We start from the raw sequence: 23808 nt of genomic DNA, 5'->3' as shown, positions 1-23808 counted from the left end.
GGAGAGTTTCAAATGGTGCATGTGAAGGTCCTGGGTTCGATTCCCTTAAAACATGTACAATAGGTGAATCAGCCAGCCAGGTGATTCTGAACATCAGTCTGGAACAATAAAGTATCATATTTTAACCTTAAAATCCTGGATATATCCGCCTCGTTAGGGGACAAAACGTTACTAAATAAGCATTGTACTAAATTAAAACAGAACTAAGTAACTCATGCCCCTAGAGGCCGTAAGCGCCACTGCAGGTGTCGTAGCATGTTGCGTTTCTTTACTCATTATTTGTCCGTGAGAGTAAATACTACACTGACAGAAAAGACAAAGGGACAGAGGGATATTGTTCATCCAATTACACAATGGAGATCATTTTTTTACTCAAACTTGGCTGTAAATACTGTTTAAGGGCGCTAGCCCGCAGTTAGCTTTGCCCGTTAGCCTGTTAGCTTCTTCTTCGTGATTCCATTAGTGTGTATTGGTGACAATGGCAGGGACGTTGCAATTGTGGTTTTCTGACCAGAGACACCAGGGGGCGATGAAAGACCCCCCACTCATCCCATCAAAGGGGGGGTATTATGCAAAATCAACTTTTTCAAGCTTTACATCGTGTTATTATGTCATTCCCTCATTTAGAGTTAAACCCAAATAAACACATGTATAGCATTTTGGGGAAAAGGGCCCTAAACAAGAAAGGGTTAATATCACTTTTTTGGTTCGTTTTGTCAGACACTAAGGTTAGAGATGTTAAAGATCTTTTACCTTTACATGTTTCAGCGCCATCTGCAGGCCGTCATCAGAAGTATCACCGGCGTGCGGTGACGTGTCACTTATCAGCTGTTCTTACTTCCGAGGCGTGACCAGTCTGACGGTCCCAACAGGTCCGACAGACTGGTCACGCCCCCTGCCCCCCGGTGGATTCAGGGCGACAGGGGGCGTAATCATTGGAGGAGGGTGTCCCAGGTGTGGGACAGGAGAAACGCTCCTTTGTCACGGTTGATGGTGTCGGTGTTATGATGAATCAGGAAATGGAGCACCGACACCATCAACCGTGACAAAGGAGCGTTTCTCCTGTCCCACACCTGGGACAATGATTCCAATGATTACGCCCCCTGTCGCCCTGAATCCACCGGGGGGCAGGGGGCGTGACCAGTCTGTCGGACCTGTTGGGACCGTCAGACTGGTCACGCCTCGGAAGTAAGAACAGCTGATAAGTGACATGTCACCGCACGCCGGTGATACTTCTGATGACGGCCTGCAGATGGCGCTGAAACATGTAAAGGTAAAAGATCTTTAACATCTCTAACCTTAGTGTCTGACAAAACGAACCAAAAAAGTGATACTAGAACACAAGTAGACACAATGAACGTTACGAAGTTTAAGAAAGGGTTAAGCTCGTGCATGACGGGACTTCAGACCCGAAGTAACACCTTTCTGAGTGACAGTGCAGGATTTTAGAGGCAGTTGTGGTGAACAGGTCTGAGCTCATTCTACACATTAGGCCTTGTGTTGCCTTCGCGGGTCATTTTGACCCGCTGTCATGTTCCGGGCATTTGGATGTATTATTACAATTACAAAAAGAAAAATAGTTGAAAATCCTGTATCCAATCAATTTTTTTTTTTTTTTTTAATTTACTCTCATTCTAAAAGAGAAAACCCAAACAAACCCAGGTCATTTGTATCTGCTGTAAAGTCATGTTTGTCCCAGTTCCTCTGAGTCGTGGTGGGTCCTGGTGGACCATGACAGATGTGGACAGGACTGTGGTAGAGCTACTTTTACTTTGGAGAAAATAGTTACTATAGAAACTGTTGAAAAAATGAACCTCATGAGCTTCTTCTGTAACATCTGTCCACATCAGTCCTGCTGCACCACGACAAACATGACCTACAGCAGATGGTTAGGGTTTGTTTGGGTTTTCTTTTTTTAAAATGAGAGTAAATAACCCCATGAACTGCTATCCAACCCCATGAACTGCTACCAACCCCATGAACTGCTACCTTAACGTGGTGGGGTTGTTTGAGTGCCCGAATGATCCGAGGAGCTATGTTGTCTGGGGCTTTATGCCCCTGGTAGGGTCTCCCATGGCAAACAGGTCCGAGGTGACGGGTCAGACGAAGAGCAGTTCAGAAGATCTCTATGGACGTACAATATTCAAGGACCGTGACGTCGCCCGGCATGGCGCAGCCGGGGCCCCACCCTGGAGCCAGACCTGGGGTTGGGGCCCGAACGCGAGCGTCTGGTGGCCGGGTCTCTGCCCACGGGGCCCGGCCGGGCCCAGCCCGAAGGGACGACGTGGGCCCGCCCTCCTGTGGACCCACCACCCGCAGAGGGATCCGTAGGGGTCGGGTGCGGAGAGGACTGGGTGGCAGTCAGAGGCAGGTGCCTCGACGACCTGGTCCGCATGCACAGCTTTTGGCGTTCGGGACATGGAACGTCACCTCGCTGGGGGGGAAGGAGCCTGAGCTTGTGCGGGAGGTTGAGAGATACCGACTAGATATAGTCGGGCTCACCTCCACGCACAGCTTGGGTTCCGGATCCCAACTCCTGGAGAGAGGCTGGACTCTCCATTTTTCTGGAGTTGCCCGCGGGGAGAGGCGGCGGGCTGGGGTGGGTTTGCTCATATCCCCCCAGCTCAGCCGCCACGTGTTGGAGTTCACCCCGGTGGACGAGAGGGTCGCGTCCCTACGCCTTCGGGTCGGGGACAGGTCTCTCACCGTTGTTTCGGCCTACGGGCCCAACATCGGTGCAGAGTACCCGGCCTTCTTGGAGTCCCTGGGAGGGGTACTAGATGGTGCTCCGACTGGGGACTCCATTGTTCTGCTGAGGGACTTCAACGCCCACGTGGGTAACGACAGTGAGACCTGGGAGGGGGTGATTGGGAAGAACGGCCTCCCCGATCTGAACCCGAGTGGTGTTCTGTTATTGGACTTCTGTGCTAGTCACAGTTTGTCCATAACGAACACCATGTTCGAGCACAAGGGTGTCCATAAGTGCACGTGGCACCAGGACACCCTAGGCAGGAGGTCGATGATCGACTTTGTAGTTGTGTCGTCTGATCTCCGGCCGCGTGTCTCGGACACTCGGGTGAAGAGAGGGGCGGAGCTGTCAACCGATCACCACCTGGTGGTGAGCTGGATCCGCTGGCAGGGGAGGAAGCCGGTCAGACCTGGCAGGCCCAAGCGTGTTGTGAGGGTCTGCTGGGAACGTCTGGTGGATCCCTCTGTCAGTGGAAACTTCAACTCCCACCTCCGGAAGAGCTTCACCCAGATTCCGGGGGAGGCGGGGGACATGGAGTCAGAGTGGACTCTGTTCTCCTCCTCCATTGTCGATGCGGCTGCTCGTAGTTGTGGCCGTAAGGTCTCTGGTGCCTGTCGCGGCGGCAATCCCCGAACCCGGTGGTGGCGCCCGGAAGTAAGGGATGCCGTCAAGCTGAAGAAGGAGTCCTACCTGGCCTTGTTGGCTTGTGGGACTCCTGAGGCAGCTGAGAGGTACCGGCAGGCCAAGCGTGCTGCGGCTCGGGCGGTCGCGGAGGCTAAAACTCGGGTCTGGGAGGAGTTCGGGGAGGCCATGGAGGAAGACTATCGGTCGGCCTCGAAGAGATTCTGGCAAACCATCCGGCGCCTCAGGAGGGGGAAGCAGTGCTTCACCAGCACTGTTTACAGTGCGGGTGGGGGGCTGCTGACCTCGACTGGGGATGTCGTCGGGCGGTGGAAGGAGTACTTCGAGGACCTCCTCAATCCCGTCGTCACGTCTTCCAATGAGGAAGCAGAGGCTGAGGACTCGGAGGTGGGCTCGCCCATCACCGGGGCTGAAGTCACCAAGGTGGTGAGAAAGCTCCTTGGTGGCGGGGCTCCGGGGGTGGATGAGATTCGCCCTGAGTACCTTAAGTCTCTGGATGTTGTAGGACTGTCTTGGCTGACACGTCTCTGCAACATCGCGTGGCGGTCGGGGACAGTGCCCCTGGATTGGCAGACCGGGGTGGTGGTCCCTCTCTTTAAGAAGGGGGATCGGAGGGTGTGTTCCAATTACAGAGGAATCACCCTCCTTAGCCTCCCCGGTAAGGTCTACTCCAGGGTGCTGGAGAGGAGGATCCGGCCGATAGTTGAACCTCGGATCCAGGAGGAACAATGCGGTTTTCGTCCTGGTCGTGGCACACTGGACCAACTCTATACCCTTCATCGGGTACTCGAGGGTTCGTGGGAGTTCGCCCAACCAGTCCACATGTGTTTTGTGGATCTGGAGAAAGCGTTCGACCGCGTCCCTCGTGGTGCCCTGTGGGGGGTGCTCCGGGAGTATGGGGTCCGGGGCCCTCTGCTAAGGGCTGTCCGTTCCCTGTATGACCGCAGCAGGAGCTTGGTTCGCATTGCCGGCAGTAAGTCAGACCTGTTCCCGGTGCGTGTTGGTCTCCGCCAGGGCTGCCCTTTGTCACCGGTTCTGTTCATTACTTTTATGGACAGAATTTCTAGGCGCAGCCAGGGGCCGGAGGGTGTCCAGTTTGGGAGCCTCAGAGTCTCATCTCTGCTGTTTGCGGATGATGTTGTTCTGATGGCTTCAACGAACCAGGACCTCCAGCACGCACTGGGGCGGTTTGCAGCCGAGTGTGTAGCGGCTGGGATGAGGATCAGCACCTCCAAATCCGAGGCCATGGTTCTCCACCGGAAAAAGGTGGCTTCCCCTCTTCGGGTCGGTGGGGAGTCCTTGCCTCAAGTGGAGGAGTTCAAGTATCTCGGGGTCTTGTTCACGAGTGAGGGACGGATGGAGCGTGAGATCGATAGACGGATCGGTGCGGCGTCAGCAGTGATGCGGTCGCTGTATCGGTCTGTCGTGGTGAAGAGGGAGCTGAGTCGGAGGGCAAAGCTCTCGATTTACCGATCGATCTACGTTCCCACCCTCACCTATGGTCATGAGATTTGGGTCATGACCGAAAGGACAAGATCGCGAATACAAGCGGCCGAAATGAGTTTCCTTCGCAGGGTGGCTGGGCGCACCCTCCGAGATCGGGTGAGGAGCTCAGTTACCCGGGAGGAGCTCGGAGTAGAGTCGCTGCTCCTTCACGTCGAAAGGAGCCAGCTGAGGTGGCTCGGGCATCTGTTTCGGATGCCTCCTGGTCGCCTCCCGCGGGAGGTGTTCCAGGCATGTCCTAGTGGGACAAGGCCTCGTGGAAGGCCCAGGACACGGTGGTGGGACTATGTCTCCGAGCTGGCCTGGTGTCGCCTCGGGGTCCCCCCAGAACAGCTGGAGGAGGTGTGTGTGGATCGGGAAGTTTGGGCATCTTTGCTGAGACTGCTGCCCCCGCGACCCGGCCCCGGATAAAGCGGAAGAAAATGGATGGATGGATGGAGAGTAAATAAAAATAAAAAATAAACCTTTTTTATTATTAGATACATGATTTTCAAATATTTTCTTTTTGTAATTGTAATAATAATTTTCCATATATTATGTTTTTACTACATATTTGAGTTTCAGAATATGATGTGACTCTTACCTGCAGCAGAAGTCTGAAGTTCTGTCTAAAGCAGAAGCTCCATGACTTCCTTCTTCACTTCTCAGTCTGTGACTGAAGAGCAATGAGGCCTCAGCCTTTTTACTGCAAACAAAGAGCTCACTGTATTTAGCCTCATGTTACTGTCACTCATGTCTGACCTAAAGTCTCACTCTGAAGAAAGTCAACTCACATTTACACTGAGAAGGTTGGAAGGGCGCCCCCTTGTGTCACCTTGCATCCAAACGCCCGGAACATGACAGCGGGTCAAAATGACCCGCGAAGGCAACACAATATTGACCACTGCGTGAAAAATCTTTATTTCTTATGAAAACACGAAATGACTGAAAACTTTCTTGATATTTAATCTTTTCTCCTGCAGCGTCTCACCTTAAACTGGAATGGCTTTAAAAGACTCTTTTGCTCCACAGGTTTGATAAAGATACAACAATAAGACCATAACACATCCAGGTGCATGATTTTTTAAATCAAAAGTTTCCCGTTGTTTCCATTTTGCTTTAAATAGCCCAATTTTTACGGCAACAAAACAAATCTGTGACGTTAGTGGATTAAAGCTGCAGTTCTCGGTTTCCTTTGACTCGCTGCTTCCTTTAAAAACCCTGAAATAAAGAATCCGGCGTGTTGATGGTGAACCCGCTCCGTATCGGCCCGGTCTTTGCGGCGATGGCGTGGCGCTCATTGTCACGCTCCGCTCGGCGATTATCGGAGCCGCGGCGTTTATGAAAGCGCTAAATGGAAAATGTCACGGCGTAATTTGATTACACAGACGAGGGCTCGGGGAGCGTGTTTCCTCTGTGCGGATTACAGAGCCGGGCCTCGTTTGTTTCAGGCAGAGCGCGGGAACAACAGGAGGGCGGGAATGAAGACATGGAGGCCGGACTAGACCGGGACGGACCAGGTTTAAGACTCTGCTGTGAGATTATTAGGGTTTTATTCAACACACGCTTTTGATTAACTCCTCTCTTTCCTCTCTCTCCTCCTCTCTCTCTCTCCTCCTCTCTCTCTCTCTCTCTCTCTCTCCTCCTCTCTCCTCCCTCCTCTCTCCACCTCTCTCCTCCACTCTCTCTCCTCCTCTCTCCTCTCTCTCCTCCTCTTTCCTCCTCTTTCCTCCTCTCACTTCCTCTCTCTCCTCCTCTTTCCTCCTCTCTCTCCTCTTTCCTCCTCTCTCCTCTCTCCTCCTCTCTCTCCTCCTCTTTCCTCCTCTCTCTTCCTCTCTCTCCTCTCTCTCCTCCTCTTTCCTCCTCTCTCACCACTCTCCTCCTCTTCCTCCTCTCTCTCCTCCTCTCTCTCCACTCACTCCACACACACTCCTCCTCACACCACCACTTCCCCTCTCTCTCCTCTCTCTCCACTCTCTCTCCTCCTCTTTCCTCCTCTCTCTCCTCTCTCCTCCTCTTTCCTCCTCTCTCTCCTCCTCTCTCTCCCTCTCTCACCACTCTCTCTCCTCCTCTCTACCTCCTCTTTCCTCCTCTCTCCACCTCTCTCCTCCACTCTCTCTCCTCTCTCTCCTCCTCTTTCCTCCTCTCTCTTCCTCTCTCTCTCCTCTCTCTCCTCCTCTTTCCTCCTCTCTCTTCCTCTCTCTCCTCCTCTTTCCTCCTCTCTCTCCTCTCTCCTCCTCTTTCCTCCTCTCTCTCCTCTCTCTCCTCCCTCCTCCACTCTCTCTCCTCCTCTTTCCTCCTCTCTCTCCTCTCTCCTCCTCTTTCCTCCTCTCTTCTCCTCTCTCTCCTCTCTCCTCCACTCTCTCTCCTCCTCTTTCCTCCTCTCTCTCCTCTCTCCTCCTCTTTCCTCCTCTCTTCTCCTCTCTCTCCTCTCTCCTCCTCTTTCCTCCTCTCTCTCCTCTCTCCTCCTCTCTCCTCCTCTCTCTCCTCTCTCTCCACTCTCTCTCCTCCTCTCTCCTCCTCTTTCCTCCTCTCTCTCCTCTCTCTCCACTCTCTCTCCTCCTCTTTCCTCCTCTCTCTCCTCTCTCCTCCTCTCTCCTCCTCTTTCCTCCTCTCTCCACCTCTCTCCTCCACTCTCTCTCCTCCTCTCTCCTCTCTCTCCTCCTCTTTCCTCCTCTCTCTTCCTCTCTCTCTCCTCTCTCCTCCTCTCTCTCCTCCTCTTTCCTCCTCTCTCTTCCTCTCTCTCCTCCTCTTTCCTCCTCTCTCTCCTCTCTCCTCCTCTTTCCTCCTCTCTCTCCTCTCTCTCCTCTCTCCTCCACTCTCTCTCCTCCTCTTTCCTCCTCTCTCTCCTCTCTCCTCCTCTTTCCTCCTCTCTTCTCCTCTCTCCTCCTCTTTCCTCCTCTCTCTCCTCTCTCCTCCTCTTTCCTCCTCTCTCCTCCACTCTCTCTCCTCCTCTTTCCTCCTCTCTCTCCTCTCTCCTCCTCTCTCCTCCTCTCTCCTCTCTCTCTTTTCTCTCTCTCCTCTCTCCTCCTCTTTCCTCCTCTCTCCTCTCTCTTTCTCCTCTCTCCTCCTCTTTCCTCCTCTCTCTTCCTCTCTCTCTCCTCTCTCCTCCTCTCTCTCCTCCTCTTTCCTCCTCTCTCTCTCCTCTCTCTCCTCCTCTTTCCTCCTCTCTCTTCCTCTCTCTCTCCTCTCTCCTCCTCTTTCCTCCTCTTTCCTCCTCTCTCTTCCTCGTCACTCCTCTCTCTCCTCCTCTTTCCTCCTCTCTCTCCTCTCTCCTCCTCTTTCCTCCTCTCTCTCCTCTCTCTCCACTCTCTCTCCTCCTCTCTCCTCCTCTTTCCTCCTCTCTCTCCTCTCTCCTCCACTCTCTCTCCTCCTCTTTCCTCCTCTCTCCTCCTCTCTCTCCTCTCTCTCTCCTCTTCTCTCCTCTCTCCTCCTCTTTCCTCCTCTCTCTCCTCCTCTCTCCTCTCTCTCTTTTCTCTCTCTCCTCCTCTCTCTCTTCTCTCTCTCCTCCTCTCTCTCCTCCTCTCTCTCCTCTCTCCTCCACTCTCTCTCCTCCTCTTTCCTCCTCTCTCCTCCTCTCTCTCCTCTCTCTCTCCTCTTCTCTCCTCTCTCCTCCTCTTTCCTCCTCTCTCTCCTCCTCTCTCCTCTCTCTCTTTTCTCTCTCTCCTCCTCTCTCTCTTCTCTCTCTCCTCCTCTCTCTCTCCTCTCTCTCCTCTCTCTCTCCTCCTCTCTCTCTCCTCTCTCTCTTTTCTCTCTCTCCTCTTCTCTCCTCTCTCTCTCCTCTCTCTCTCTCCTCCTCTCTCCTCCTCCTCTCTCTCTCCTCCTCTCTCTCTCCTCCTCTCTCTCTCCTCCTCTCTCCCCCTCTCTCTCCTCCTCTCTCCCCCTCTCTCTCCTCTCTCTCCTCCTCTCTCCTCCCTCTCCTCTCTCCTCCTCTCTCCTCCTCTCTCCTCTCTCTCTCCTCCTCTCTCTCTCCTCTCTGTCCTCTCTCTCTCTCCCTCCCTCCTCTTCACCCCCTTTACACTTTAAACGTGAGCCCTGAGCCGGGACTAAACCGGGACCAGGCCGGGTCTTGACAGATAAATTGCCGCTTGTTGCATTCGGAGCCTCTTCATCATCACGGCGTCGGGTTTAATGTTTGGTTTATGTGAAAATGATCCGCTTTCCTTTTCCCTCCGGCGTCGACATAAACGCTCCGACTCCTCCTGCGCCGTCACTCACGCGGGCGCGTAACCTAGCATTAAAGCGGATGCCCTTCCTGCCTCACGCCGGGGACAAAACGCGGAGTAATCGCTCTCATTATGTGCTTCTCTTTGTCCTCACTGTAATAATAATAATAACGTGTTTGTCCTTCCGCAGAAACACGCGCCGGACCGCGGAGGTTTGGATGGACGACTTCAGACTCTTTTATTACTCGGCGCGACCTGCGGCCAGAGGGAAGTCCTACGGAGAGTAAGGACTTCATCTTCACTCAGTGTCATATATCATACAGTAGAGACATAAACCTGAAGTATTAACCCTGACCACAGCCCTATGCAGTATTATTACCCTCACCGTGACACATTCTGTTTCTATTGGTGCGTTAAAGGCTTTCCCAGACACCCGGAGCACATGGCTACTTAATATGCGTAAAACAAAATGACACACAATGACCAGTTGGAGACTCGAGTTGCCGCTGTGGGAGATATTGACAAAACGATATTCAGACGATATTTAAAGTAATATGTGCAAACTGGCCAAGAAGGTCCAGTTGGTCTTCGCTGTATCTGACCTATTGTAGAGAATCACTATCACATAAAGATATAAAGACGTTATTGATTTAAACATTATAGGCAAAAATTTACATCCCGGTATGAAAAAGAAATATCATAATAACGATGAAAATACTTCAAAATCAAAGTCTTATTTAGACAATTGAGCAAATTCATTTGAAGCTATTTTATTCTATTTATTCATCTTTAGCAGGGCTTTAGCCTGACTTTATCCGGACTTTAGCAGGACTTTAGCTGGACTTTAGCCGGACTTTAGCAGGACTTTAGCCTGACTTTAGCCTTACTTTAGCCGGACTTTAGCCGGACTTTAGCCAGACTTTAGCCGGACTTTAGCCGGACTTTAGCCGGACTTTACCCGGACTTTAGCCGGACTTTAGCCGGACTTTAGCCGGACTTTAGCCGGACTTTAGCCTGACTTTAGCCTGACTTTAGCCTGACTTTAGCCGGACTTTAGCCTGATTTTAGCCGGACTTTAGCCGGACTTTAGCCTGACTTTAGCTGGACTTTAGCCGGACTTTAGCCGGACTTTAACTGGACTTTAGCCGGACTTTAGCCTGACTTTAGGCTGACTTTAGCCAGACTTTAGCCTGACTTTTGCCGGACTTTAGCTGGACTTTAGCCGGACTTTAGCCTGACTTTTGCCGGACTTTAGCCGGACTTTAGCCTGACTTTAGGCTGACTTTAGCCAGACTTTAGCTGGACTTTAGCCTGACTTTTGCCGGACTTTAGCTGGACTTTAGCTGGACTTTAGCCAGACTTTAGCCAGACTTTAGCTGGACTTTAGCCTGACTTTTGCCGGACTTTAGCTGGACTTTAGCCGGACTTTAGCCGGACTTTAGCCTGACTTTAGCCTGACATTAGCAGGACTTTAGCCTGACTTTAGCCAGACTTTAGCCGGACTTGAGCAGCACTTTAGCTGGACTTTAGCCGGACTTAAGCCTGACTTTAGCTGGACTTTAGCCGGACTTTAGCCTGACTTTAGCCAGACTTTAGCTGGACTTTATCCCGACTTTAGCTGGACTTTAGCCAGACTTTAGCCTGACTTTAGCCTGACATTAGCAGGACTTTAGCCTGACTTTAGCCAGACTTTAGCCGGACTTAAGCCTGACTTTAGCTGGACTTTAGCCAGACTTTAGCCTGACTTTAGCCTGACTTTAGCTGGACTTTAGCAGGACTTTAGCCAGACTTTAGCCTGACTTTAGCCGGACATTAGCAGGACTTTAGCTGGACTTTAGCCGGACTTTAGCCGGACTTTAGCTGGACTTTAGCCGGACTTTAGCTGGACTTTAGCAGGACTTTATCCCGACTTTAGCTGGACTTTAGCCAGACTTTAGCCTGACTTTAGCCTGACATTAGCAGGACTTTAGCCTGACTTTAGCCAGACTTTAGCCGGACTTAAGCCTGACTTTAGCTGGACTTTAGCCTGACTTTAGCCTGACTTTAGCTAGACTTTAGCCTGACTTTAGCCTGACATTAGCAGGACTTTAGCCTGACTTTAGCCAGACTTTAGCCTGACTTTAGCCTGACATTAGCAGGACTTTAGCCTGACTTTAGCCTGACTTTAGCCGGACTTTAGCCGGACTTTAGCTGGACTTTAGCCGGACTTTAGCTGGACTTTAGCTGGACTTTAGCCTGACTTTAGCCGGACTTTAGCCTGACTTTAGCCGGACATTAGCCGGACTTTAGCCGGACTTTAGCAGGACTTTAGCCTGACTTTAGCCTGACTTTAGCCGGACTTTAGCCGGACTTTAGCCGGACTTTAGCCTGACTTTAGCCGGACATTAGCCTGACTTAAGCAGGACTTTAGCCAGACTTTAGCTGGACTTTAGCCTGACTTTTGCCGGACTTTAGTTGGACTTTAGCCGGACTTTAGCCTGACTTTAGCTGGACTTGCAAACCTAAACTGCTGCATCTGAACTTTAGACCAGTGGTTCCTAAAAAAAAACAAAATCATGATCAAAACTGCGACCACCATATGTGACTGTACCTGCTATAGGATCATCATCATCAAACCTCTGCACCACGAGAAGCAGGAGGTTCAATCAGGCCAAAAAAAGCGAAATAACCTCATCCCTTCTCACAGTCGAAGTGAAGCAGCTCCATCCAGAGTCTGTGAATTCGCTTTTTCCTCTAGTCTTTAACCTCTTACCACCCGCCTAAACCGAATGCCTTCTGTCCTCTTTGGCTATAGGCCTGTGTAACACCTCATTTGAAAGCTAAGACCCACAAAACTGATCTTTTTCCTCGCGTTGTTGCTGTGTTGTGTCACCTTTTTTATGTTTTATTTTGTGGGGGTTTTTTGTTGAGTTTTTGTACTTTTTTTTTTTTTCACTTGTTGGTTGACTTTTTGTCATATTTTTGTCACATTTTTGTTGAAATTTTATCACTTTTTTGTTGAATTTTTGTCACATTTTTGTTAAATTTTTGTCACATTTTTGTTGAAATTTTGTCACATTTTTGTTACATTTTTGTCACATTTTTGTTGAAATTTTGTTGAATTTTTGTCACTTTTTTGTTGCGTTTACATCCTTGGTTTCTTCTAATTTTTTGTGGCTGTTTTGGTGCTTTTTTCCCAAGAAGCTTTTTGATTAGGGTAAAGCCAAACTGGAGAAAATGGGATCCGTTCAGATGGGAGTTAAGGGGTTAATAAACAAAAGAAGCACCTCCCTGTTTCTCCCGTTTCTCTCTGTTTCTCTCCTGTTTCTCTCTCTCCTTGTTTCTATTTTAAATGTCACAGTTTATCTTCCAAAAACACGGCTGTTCTGACATTTCAGCCGTCTTCAAATCCCTCCGTTCTCCTTAACACAATTACATTACGATTCTGGACCAGGCGCTTTTAAAAAGAGATGATGTTATTTTGTGGAGGATGGAAGGGCATCTGGGTGACTCTGTGTTTGTGTTTGTGTCCAGCGTGCACAGTCGGGTGGAGCTGAGGAACAAACTGCACTGCAAACCCTTTAAGTGGTACTTGGACAACGTGTATCCGGAACTCAAGTGAGTACTCAAATATTACTACTACTAATACTACTACTTCAAGGGCTTCCAGAGTTTTCATCATTGTCAACTGTTTGTCCACTTTTTCTACCTTCCACCTGCCTTTTTCCATTCTCTTCCTTACATTTTCTTGATTACTTTTGTTTAAAGCCTTTAACCTCTTAACTCCCGCCTGAACCGAGAGGCGGGAGTTACATTTTTATCAAATTTTTGTAATTTTTTTTTCCATTTTTTATCACATTTTTGTCACATTTCTTGTCATTTTTTTGGTTATTTTTTTGTCACATTTTTGTCTTTTTTTCTTCTTTTTTTCATCACATTTTTATCAAATTTTTGTCATTTTTTGTCACATTTTTGTCACATTTTTTCATTTTTTCGTCCATTTTTTGTCAATTTTCTTGTGACATTTTTGTGACACTTTTGCCACTTTTTATCAATTTTTCGTCACTTTTTTGTCACATTTCCATCATTGTTTTCGTCTCAGTTTTGTTGCTATTTTCCCACCTTTTTTCCAGAAGCTTTTGGATTGGGGTAAAGCCAAACTGGAGAAAATGTGCTTGGTTCAGGTGGGAGTTAAGGGGTTAATGGTCTGGGATAGCACAGCAGTGAGAGTCTGTCATTCATTTTTTTTTTATTCTGACGGCCCAAAAGCACCGCGGCCCACCGGGAATCTTCCCAACTCTCCCGATTACCCAGCACACCTTTGCGCCCAGCTCACATTCAATCTGTTTAAAGGGATATTTCAGGATTTTATACATACGGCCTCATTTCCTAGTTATGCACTGATCAGCTAGCCTGCATTAAAAACAGTGTGACCCGCTCCACAGAGCACCTGAGGCAAATCACTTATAACACCAGACTAACCATATAAATGTCTGTGTCCATAGAGTCATGTTTGGAATATAACTGACCTGCATCACATGAATGATCGCATTTTGAGGGACTATTTTCTAGCAGATCACTCCACCGCTGCGTAGCTTATACAACCACGAAGCTGATGCTCAAATATAAGGTATTTTAAATGCAAAATGGTTAAAATTACTCTATGGAGAGGCCGCTGGGGAGAGGGCGTTATTTAAGAAAAAGAGGTGACTGAGGCTGGTTCATTACAAGCAGCACTTGGAGCCGCTCTTCTGTGGAAACCTTCACATTATGTTCCTCTTTACATCGCGCTGCCTCGTCTTCTTCCTTAGAATCGACGTCAAATTGAAAAAAAAAGCGAAATTGCCTTGAAAAGTCTGTTTGAGCGTCGGTTACGCACGGGTTTACTTTGATACAGTAGATCAACACACACACCCCTAACACCAAACACGCCCCCAACACCAAAACAACAACAGTTTCCCATAAATAAACCACACGTGCCTCAAGTGCCACAACGCCAGGTCTGATCTGAGTTTAAGGAGACGTTTCCATCGTGTGTCAGTCTTTACCTCCTGATGATGCTCCTCGTGGAGCCACAGCTCAGTCCAAAAGAAAGAAGCGCATTTCACAGGGCGCAGAGCAACTTTTTTTTATTCCAATTCAGCCGCTCCAAGAATCCTGCAGCTGTAGCGCAAATGTTCCAATAAACTACAGTTTTTTGCAACTGCTGCATAACTCTGTAACTCCTCCGATATGACAGTTTCTGATCAATTAAATCCTGTACATTTCATAACTGTGCGCATCTGATCGGTGTCCAGCGTGAGGCTGCTCCCCGCCCGTTCACCTTGGATCTGCAGTGAGCGGCTGCAGCAGCGGAGGAACAGTTTTATTTCTTTAATCTTTATTAAACATTGCGCTGCATCAGCATGTTACGCGTGTACAGGAGAACCCCCTCCTCGCAAACCATCGCCTTCCGCAGGTCTGGGGAAAGCATGGGGAGGGGGCGGCACCACAACATCACAATGCGAGTCTGTCCCCCCTCCTGTCCTGCCCACTTTTTGCGCCAGGTCTGACACTGAAGATTACAAGGAGCTCCACCCGTCTGCGCAGTCGTCTGCTCTACAGCCTGCGCCATGAACCACAAGATCTGGCCCTCAGAGTTATGCAGCAGTTGCAAAAAAACTGTAGCTTATTGGAACATTTGCGATACAGCTGCAGGATTCTTGGAGCGGCTGAAATGGGAAACGAAACAAAAAAGTTTGCTCTGCGCTTCTTTCTTTTGGACTGAGCTGTTCACGAGGAGCAACATGAGGCTCATTACAACGACACCCGCTGATCCATCAGGAGGTAAAGACTCACACACGATGGAAACGTCTCCTTAAAACTCAGATCAGACCTGGCGTTGTGGCACTGGAAGGCCGGTGTGGTTTATTTATGAAAAACTGCTGTTGTTTTGGCGTTAGTGGTTCTTACTTGTGTGTAAACCCTGAGCAGTCACGTCCCAAAGGCTTTTGACGTGCTCGGCTTTTATCGTTCCAATCCACCGCGATAAAGAGCCGCTTCTATTCAAAAGCATCTGTAAAGTCCCTCTGTTCATTTTACTACCAGCGCTTCTCCCGCTGTGTTTACTGTAGTGCGGGTCTTATGGAGCCGCTGCCGCTGTCCGTGGTGCTGAAGTGCTAAAACGCACTTCAAACAGCGAGGGAGGAGAAGGGGGGGAGAAGAAGGGGAGAGGCTGAGGAGAGAGAGAAAGAGGGGGAGCGGGTGTTAATCCTGTTAGCCGTGAAAGCCGATTGAGAGGCTCTTGTTGTGGAGTCTGTGTTTACGCCTTTGAAAAAAAAACACGACGGAAACACGACTCTGTGACATAATGGTTTTACAGCTGCTCAGATCCAAGCGCTGTTTCCGCTAAATGGACTTTTTCTGGCTCGCGGGCGGCGTCACGGCGAGTGCGCTCGGACCAGGCGGCGGCAGCGGCCGACGGAAAACCTCCGGGAGGATAATTGAGGAGCTGCAGATTCGTACTTTATTCGAGGAGTTAGTGAAGAGAAGGATGTTTGTGACGCACCGGTCCAGCCTTTTCAGTTAGAGTGAATGTGCAGAGGAGGTTAGTGATGGTTATTAACCTCTTAACTCCCACCTGAACGGACCCCATTTTCTCCAGTTTGGCTTTACCCTAATCAAAAAGCTTCTTGAAAACAAGAAAACAAGGATGTAAACGCAACAAAAAAGTGACAAAAACTAAAAAAAAAGTGACAAAAATTCAACAAAAATGTGACAAAAAATCAACGTAAATTCAACAAAAATTCAACCAAAAAGTGACAAAAATTCAACAAAAATTCAACAAAAAATTACAAAAACTCTAAGCTCTAAACTAAAAAACAAAACATAAAAAAGGTGACACAACACAGCAACAACGCGAGGAAAAAGATCAGTTTTGTGGGTCTTAGCTTTCAAATGAGGTGTTACACAGACCTATATAATGGCCAAAGAGGACAGAATGCATTTGGTTCAGGCGGGTGGTAAGAGGTTAAAGTGATAGTCTGTAAGATTGCAAGGTGAGGAGAGAGTGAAATTCCTCCCCTCCTGATCGGACCAGAGAGCCATTCTTTACAAACTTCTCTCCTGATTGGCTGGTTCGCAGGAAAGCTTATCTCATTGGTGGTAAAATTTTAGAGCCAGGCGGTTAATTATATGCTAACTGCCATTATTATATGCAATTATTATCTGCCCCTCCTGGAGCTGCCACCTTATCGTGGTGGAGGGGTTTGAGCTCGAATGATCCTGGAGCTCTGCTGTCGGGGCTTCGTGCCCCTGTAGGGTCTCTCAGGGCAAACAGGTCCTAAGTGACGGGTCAGACAAAGCGGTTCAGAAGCCCCTTAACAGGCCTGAGAACCATGAGGCCGTCCTTCTGTGGACCCACCACCTGCAGGAGGAGCCATAGGAGCTCCAACAGCTGCACCCACGACCCGGCAACAGACAAGTGGAAGAAAATGGATGGATGGAATTATCATCTATTGAATTAATAAAACATCACGGGCTGTGATGGTTTTCTTCCACGGGCGCAGCTGTCGGGCTGTGTGACTGGGCCTCTGGTGAGAGGGCGAGGCTTATGAAAGAGAAGAGGTCGACTGAAGCGTGGTTTCTTACTAAAGCAGTCTCAGTAGTGTCGGCTGGTGATGTGCAAACCAGGGGGGGCTGTTGCCTATACCTACTTTCAATTATATTTAAAAATTGTCTTTAACTTAAAGAGGGGGTATTCTGCTTTTTTCAGTCCCATAGCACCAGTCTATATCACACTACAATGATGACAAACCTTCTGTTGGTCTGTAAATGCAGTAAATTAGAATAACTGCCTTGTATAAAATGTCTCTCTCAAAATGGCTGTAGTGAATGTCTTGAAATAGGCCTCTGTCTCTTTAAGAACCTCTGAGCCTTTAGACACGCCCCCTCCACACGCTGTCTGTGGCATCAGTGGGGAGGGGGTTCTGCTGAGGAGCAGTGGTTGGTTACTCGGCTGGTGACGAAAGCTCGGAGGCGTCTCCAGGAGGTGGGGGCGTTCCTAGGAGGACTCAGGCAAAGCTATCCCTAAAATGGAGAGTTTTTACAGATTACTCAAAAATACGTGAATGTGCCAAGGCAACACTTCAGGCATGTTTTTAATGAGGGAATGACATAATAACATGATGTAAAGCTTGAAAAAGTCCATTTTGCATAATACCCCCCCTTTAAAAAAGAAAGTATCTTTCTTTCTTCACAAGACGCAAGAACTTCTTGTTCTTGCACCCTGAGCTGCAGAACAAAATGAAGTCACTTTTGCCTTGTCACCGTCGTCAGTTACAAAACGTTTCCATGGCTGATTTCTTTGTTCTATATGAAAAGAAGTGCTTTTAATCCAGTGTTTCCCAACCAGGGGTACTTGAGGACCAAGCAGGTGGTACTTGGAACTATATCAGATTGAAAAAAATGGAAAATGTAACATCATTTTTATAGGAAAATGTCTATTTTTCAGTAAAATGTATTGCTTTGGGAGAATTGTAGGTTTAGTTTGACTGAAACATTGTCCTTTTTCTTACAAACACCACTTTTAAGACTTGTGTGAAGTTCGCTCCCCCATAATGTCCGATTTGCTTCAAAATGGTGTCATTCGTTTGTGCTTCGTTTGTGCAAATGAAATTAGAGTTTGTGCTCACTTCGTTTTTGAGATATTGATCATTGATTGGTAATTGGCTCGGGTCTTGGTCCTGGTCTGATCCTTGTTCAGGTCTTGGTCTGGTCTTGGTTTGGTCTTGGTTTGGTTCTTAGTTTTGATCTTTGTTCGGGTCTTGGTTCGGGTTTTGGTCTGGTCTTAGTTGTGCTCTGTCACAGAAATGTCACAAGAAATTGACAAAAATGTGACGAAAAAATCACAAAAATGTGACAAAATGTGATAAAAATTTTTTTTACAAAAATGTGATAAAAAATGGACAAAAAATGACAAAAAATAGACGAAAAAGTTACAAAAATGAGTTGAATACCCAACAAAAAAATGATGGGGAAAAAATCTGATGACGTGAGGAAAAAGATCCTCTCGGTTCAGGTGGGAGTTAAGAGGTTAAAAGGCTTTAAAACCTGTGTTTTTTGGAGAAGTGTCTGCTTTTACCATATACTAAAGGACAAAACAAATGTTATTCCAATAGCAGAAAATTAAAAAATCAAGGATAGCTCCTTCAAGGTTATTGGCAGACTGCAGGCAAACAAAAGCGCATGTCGCCCCCTACTGTATTGCATATGCAACAACAAAGTGTCCAAATAAACACATTTAAGAAGAAAAAAAAAGCTCTTGGTCCGATTTTGTTTCGGGTCTTGGTCTTTGCTTAGTTTTAGTCTGGGTCGTGGTTCGGATCTTGGTCTGGGTCTTGGTTTTAGTCTGGGTCTTGGTTTTAGTCTGGGTCTTGGTTTTAGTCTGGGTCTTGGTTTTAGTCTTGGTCTTGGTCTGGGTCTTGGTTTTAGTCTGGGTCTTGGTCTGGGTCTTGGTTTTAGTCTGGGTCTTGGTTTTAGTCTTGGTCTTGGTTTTAGTCTGGGTCTTGGTTTTAGTCTTGGTCTGGGTCTTGGTCTGGGTCTTGGTTTTAGTCTTGGTCTGGGTCTTGGTCTGGGTCTTGATTTTAGTCTTGGTCTTGGTTTTAGTCTGGGTCTTGGTTTTAGTCTTGGTCTGGGTCTTGGTCTGGGTCTTGGTTTTAGTCTGGGTCTTGGTTTTAGTCTTGGTCTGGGTCTTGGTCTGGGTCTTGGTTTTAGTCTGGGTCTTGGTTTTAGTCTGGGTCTTGGTTTTAGTCTGGGTCTTGGTTTTAGTCTTGGTCTGGGTCTTGGTCTGGGTCTTGGTTTTAGTCTGGGTCTTGGTTTTAGTCTGGGTCTTGGTTTTAGTCTGGGTCTTGGTCTGGGTCTTGGTCTGGGTCTTGGTTTTAGTCTTTGTCTTGGTTTTAGTCTGGGTCTTGGTCTGGGTCTTGGTTTTAGTCTGGGTCTTGGTTTTAGTCTTGGTCTTGGTTTTAGTCTGGGTCTTGGTTTTAGTCTTGGTCTTGGTTTTAGTCTGGGTCTTGGTCTGGGTCTTGGTTTTAGTCTGGGTCTTGGTTTTAGTCTTGGTCTTGATTTTAGTCTGGGTCTTGGTCTGGGTCTTGGTTTTAGTCTTGGTCTTGGTTTTAGTCTGGGTCTTGGTTTTAGTCTGGGTCTTGATTTTAGTCTGGGTCTTGGTTTTAGTCTTGGTCTTGGTTTTAGTCTGGGTCTTGGTCTGGGTCTTGGTTTTAGTCTGGGTCTTGGTTTTAGTCTTGGTCTTGGTTTTAGTCTGGGTCTTGGTCTGGGTCTTGGTTTTAGTCTGGGTCTTGGTTTTAGTCTTGGTCTTGGTTTTAGTCTGGGTCTTTGTTTGGGTCTTGGTTTTAGTCTGGGTCTTGGTTTTAGTCTTGGTCTTGGTTTTAGTCTGGGTCTTTGTTTGGGTCTTGGTTTTAGTCTGGGTCTTGGTTTTAGTCTGGGTCTTGGTCTGGGTCTTGGTTTTAGTCTTGGTCTTGGTTCGGGTCTTGGTTTTAGTCTGGGTCTTGGTTTTAGTCTGGGTCTTGGTTCGGGTCTTGGTTTTAGTCTGGGTCTTGGTTTTAGTCTGGGCCTTGGTTCGGGTCTTGGAAAAGTTGAAAACTGCTGAAAATCAGGAAAAAGGTACGAAACTGGTGCGACAGACAAACGTTGGGAGCCACTGTTTTAATCCATGGAGAGAAGCTGGTGTGGAATATTCAGAATGGATTCCTGATTTCCTCTTTGTTTGGTGGATCTGAAGCCAAACGCCGCAGCCTGAGCTCCACACCTGAGGCGAGGCCGGCGCTGACCAGCTTTCAGGCCTTCACCGAACTCTAATTGATCCCACGTTATCTGCAGGAGGCGCTAATCACCTGCGGCGCCGGCTCCTCCGCTCTCGTTTATCTGCGGCCGAGGCTGAAGCTAATCCTGAACGCATTAGCGCCGCTCGTCTCCGGGGGGGGAAGCCTCCGCGACCTTTAACCCGCGCCGATAACGGGAGCGAATCCGCACCTAATCCGAGTCCGGGCCGGGTTTTTTTCCTCCCAGAACTCCGGGAAAAAAGTTTGAGGCAATCAGGAGCTGGAGGCGCAGACGCTTGCTGATAAATCTGAAATTATGCGGGACGGTAATGAGCGCGAGGCGGCGGGAATTATAATGTTATCAAAGGGAGGCGAGGAATAAGCAACACATGTCGTTTATACAAGAGGAAAAAGGGCACAGTCTCCTATGTTTCATTTTAAAATCAACCTTTTTTCATCTTCTTTCCTTGTTATAGTTTGACTGGAAAAGAAACAACTACTTTGGGTACAGCCAACCTCCTGAAGCTACACCTTTATAATTTGATCCAAACAGAAAAATAAACCAGATACCTTTAACATACCCTATACTTTTTTATTTTACAGCAAGAGAAGATACGGAAACTATGATCTGTGCAGAAAAGTGGGCGTCTTCCTCCTTTTTGTACTAAGTTCTGTTGTGTGGCTCATTTCCTTTTTGCCTCTATGTCCTAACCCTATAGCTCCTGACCCTTGACCTTTCATGGGGTCGACTGTTAGATCTCTATGCAGTTTGTGAACCAGAGCTTCAAAGCGATTTGCCCAATTCGACCGTCCTTACCCAGGGGAAGGGGAAGTGACATCACCAACAGCTGTGGCCCCTGGTTTTCCGCTCCGGGCTGATTGGCTGCTGGTTCCAACTCCTGATTGGTGCGGCGTCAAAACACCTGGCCAATCATTAGGACACCTGTGGCAGCCACGCCTTTAAAACCATAACTCACCTGGCGTTCGGGGCTGCTGGCCTTTGTGGCCTTTGTTAAATTGACCTTTTGCACTCGCCTTTTTACTTCTTGGTTTTTGTTGCTTCCCCGAGCAGAGCATAATGAGTTCCCGCCGGGCAATGAACCTGTGTCTGTGTCGTTTGCAGAGTTCCTGACGACTCGGACTCGGAGTCTGGTCCGATCCGACAGAGACAGAACTGCCTGGAGTCCCGTCGTGTGGAGGGTCAGGAGCTGCCCGTGCTGTCGCTGGGGCCGTGCACGGGCAAAGAGGGGGCGCCCGCCGTCCACCAGGTAACTGCAAAGTACCAAAGCAGAACTCTTAGCATCATTGCCATGTTCTCTCAAAATATATATATTTTTAGTTGGGAGAATATGCTACGGTTTCACGACATTGTGCTGGTTTATAGAATACTGCATGGTCTGGCCCCGCCCCCTCTGCAGGAATTCATCCACAGACAGTGTAGGCACACGAGCCCAAAGCAGAGGACACTGTGCCGTTCCTTTCAGGAAAACACCTTTTGGTCAGTGGAGCTTTTCAGTGAGGGCGGCTCACATCTGGAACATCAGGAACATCCCAACACTGAGAACCTTCACTAGATCAGCAAAACTCTGGCCCCTGGACAATCAAACCTGCAGTCACTGTGTGAGCATGTAGACCAATAGTGTCTAAAATCTCTTATTTGTTTTATTTTATTTGTCTGTGTCGTCTTGTTTATAATGCTTTTTACAAACCATTTCATATCTGTTTGTTCATGTCTGTTGTGCTTGTTGTTCTGTGGCTTCACTATCTGAGAACAGCCCTGCCCTGGGACCACAGATGAGAATTAGCCATTGTGTCAAACACTTTGAGGACTCATGTTAATTAATAAGCACTGTCCCATCTTAAATAAGTAAGGGATAATGTATAGAAGCTACTAGCTTTTATATCAGGGGTGCCCAAAGTGGGCAGAGAGTGACCTACTTTTGCGCTGCGTGTGGTTAATACTAACTCTCTTCCATTAATTCTCAAAGGTAAATATGGATGCAGTACACTTTCTGGCCACTAGCGTCAAATTGGGGGCGCTGTTTCACTTCTTTCACAAAGTTAAGGAAACACTGTTGTGTCTTGGTATTTATCACAGAGCGTTGTAGCATCAACTTTCACAGTTTTCCAACTTTTATACATCAACAACAGTATATGTTAAAAATGTACTTAGAAGAATTATTGCTGAAGAATTATTGCTGAACTGACACTTTCAAAATGATCTAATGTGGCATTTTCTTTGAGTTAACGAATGAGGTAAAGTTACTGTAGGTGCTGTAGATACAGGTGGGTTTTTTTTTGCACTAAATGCTACAATTGGCTTTTGCCATAGCTACCATTTGTTTTAAAGAGGGGGTATTATGCTTTTTCAATCACATAGCACTAGTCTATATCACACTACAATGATGACCAAACCTTCTGTTGGTCTGTAAATGCAGAAAATTAGAATAACTGCCTTGTATAAAATTGCTCTCTCAAAATGGCTGTCGCGAATGTCTTGAAATAGGCCTCTGTCTCTTTAAGAACCTCTGAGCCTTTCCCCCTTTCTGGGGGCGTTCCTAGGAGGACTCAGGCAAACCTATCCCTAAAATGGCCGCCATCAGAGTTTTTACAGATTACTCAAAAATACGTGAATGTGCCAAGGCAACACTTCAGGCATGTTTATAATGAGGGAATGACATAATAACATGATGTAAAGCTTGAAAAAGTCAATTTTGCATAATACCCCCCTTTAATATAGCATGTTATTTGCATAGATAGAATCAATTGCAAATGTAGGTTATCTAAAAAAAAAGGAAATGAGAAGTAACTTTATAATTTGCAGTTATACGTGTTTTTCGTGCTTGACATCGCCGTGTTTGGCCCACGACTCACAGGCACTTTTTAATTTTGGCCCTCGGAGACAAAAAGTTTGGGCGCCCCTGGCCAATACAGTAGCTGCTAGCTACTTAGTTGAAGGTTCAGTTGGAGGAATGTTGGTGAATCTCTGGGTAAGCTGAACGTCGGACTAAGGCTACAATCCGGTGTGGCTTGTTCATTAACTTGCACTGTCCCTACCAAATAAACCATAAATGAATAAACTAACTTCACGAGCGATTCCCCCGACCTCTCTCACAGTGACGGAGACAGAGATCGTGTCCTCTACTACGTACGTGCAGAGTGATATGAAAGACCTGTATTACAACTCCGTTGCCATTGGCAGCGGTCATTTTTTTTTTCAGAGGTCCTTTATGTAAGGATTAAACAACGAGGAGCCGTGCATTAAACGGTTATAATGCACGACACGGAGTCAAGAACACAGAAACGTAACATTTATAATAAATGTTTTTTTCATTGACTAAACTCACTAAATCTGCCAGACTACGGGACTATTTTGTGTGGGTTATTAGCCGGTCACTGAAGGCTGGTCTCAGAGCGAGTCATTCTCCGCAGCTATTACGAGGATCTCAGTCAGGCTCAACGACACAACATCAGCACAGAATCACAACACAACAGGACTAACCCGGAAACACTTTTCCCTGGAAGTAAACACCGATATGCGGCACTCGTGGGCAGGAGTTATTTCACTTTTACGCTGTTTAACCTGAAGCTAAAGCTAGCTAGCTCAACCAGCTCAACTGTTTATGGAAACAGCTGCGGTGGAGTCGCTCACACCTGGGCCCCCCCAGCTGAAACTTTTATGTTTGACTTTACTAATCCAGACAAATATGCTTCAATGCAGGATCATTTTATGTACGCCTGAAAATGATGAATAGCCTTAACCGTTTTCAATAGAAACGTAAAGCTCATATGTTATTAACAGTGATTTAACTACCAGACTACGTGTGCGGTTATACCAAAATAACAGAACAGTATTCACCCAGACCATGGTATAAATAAATATATCGATGCGCTGCTTTGGTCTTGCTGAACTTTCTCCCAGATGTTTCACACTAAAGCCCTTCGCTCTCCCACAAACCCCTCTGGCCTTTGACAG

General features: G+C 47.6%; 1 protein-coding gene across 1 annotated transcript in view; it reads left to right on the top strand.

Annotated features, from left to right (window-relative positions):
• The window catches only part of galnt14 (UDP-N-acetyl-alpha-D-galactosamine:polypeptide N-acetylgalactosaminyltransferase 14 (GalNAc-T14)), a 258436-nt gene that overhangs the window by 207552 nt on the left and 27076 nt on the right, over nt 1-23808 (top strand). Inside the window, exons 11-13 of the mRNA XM_079572745.1 lie at nt 9230-9322; nt 12553-12636; nt 20956-21100. Of these exons, the coding sequence (XP_079428871.1) occupies nt 9230-9322; nt 12553-12636; nt 20956-21100 (322 nt within the window). The remainder of the gene's footprint in view (nt 1-9229; nt 9323-12552; nt 12637-20955; nt 21101-23808) is intronic.

Source organism: Gobius niger (assembly GCF_951799975.1).
Source record: "Gobius niger genome assembly, chromosome: 15".
Taxonomy (NCBI): Eukaryota; Metazoa; Chordata; class Actinopteri; order Gobiiformes; family Gobiidae; genus Gobius; species Gobius niger.
Note: the sequence above shows the minus strand (reverse complement) of the source record. Positions and strands in the feature narration are given on the sequence as shown.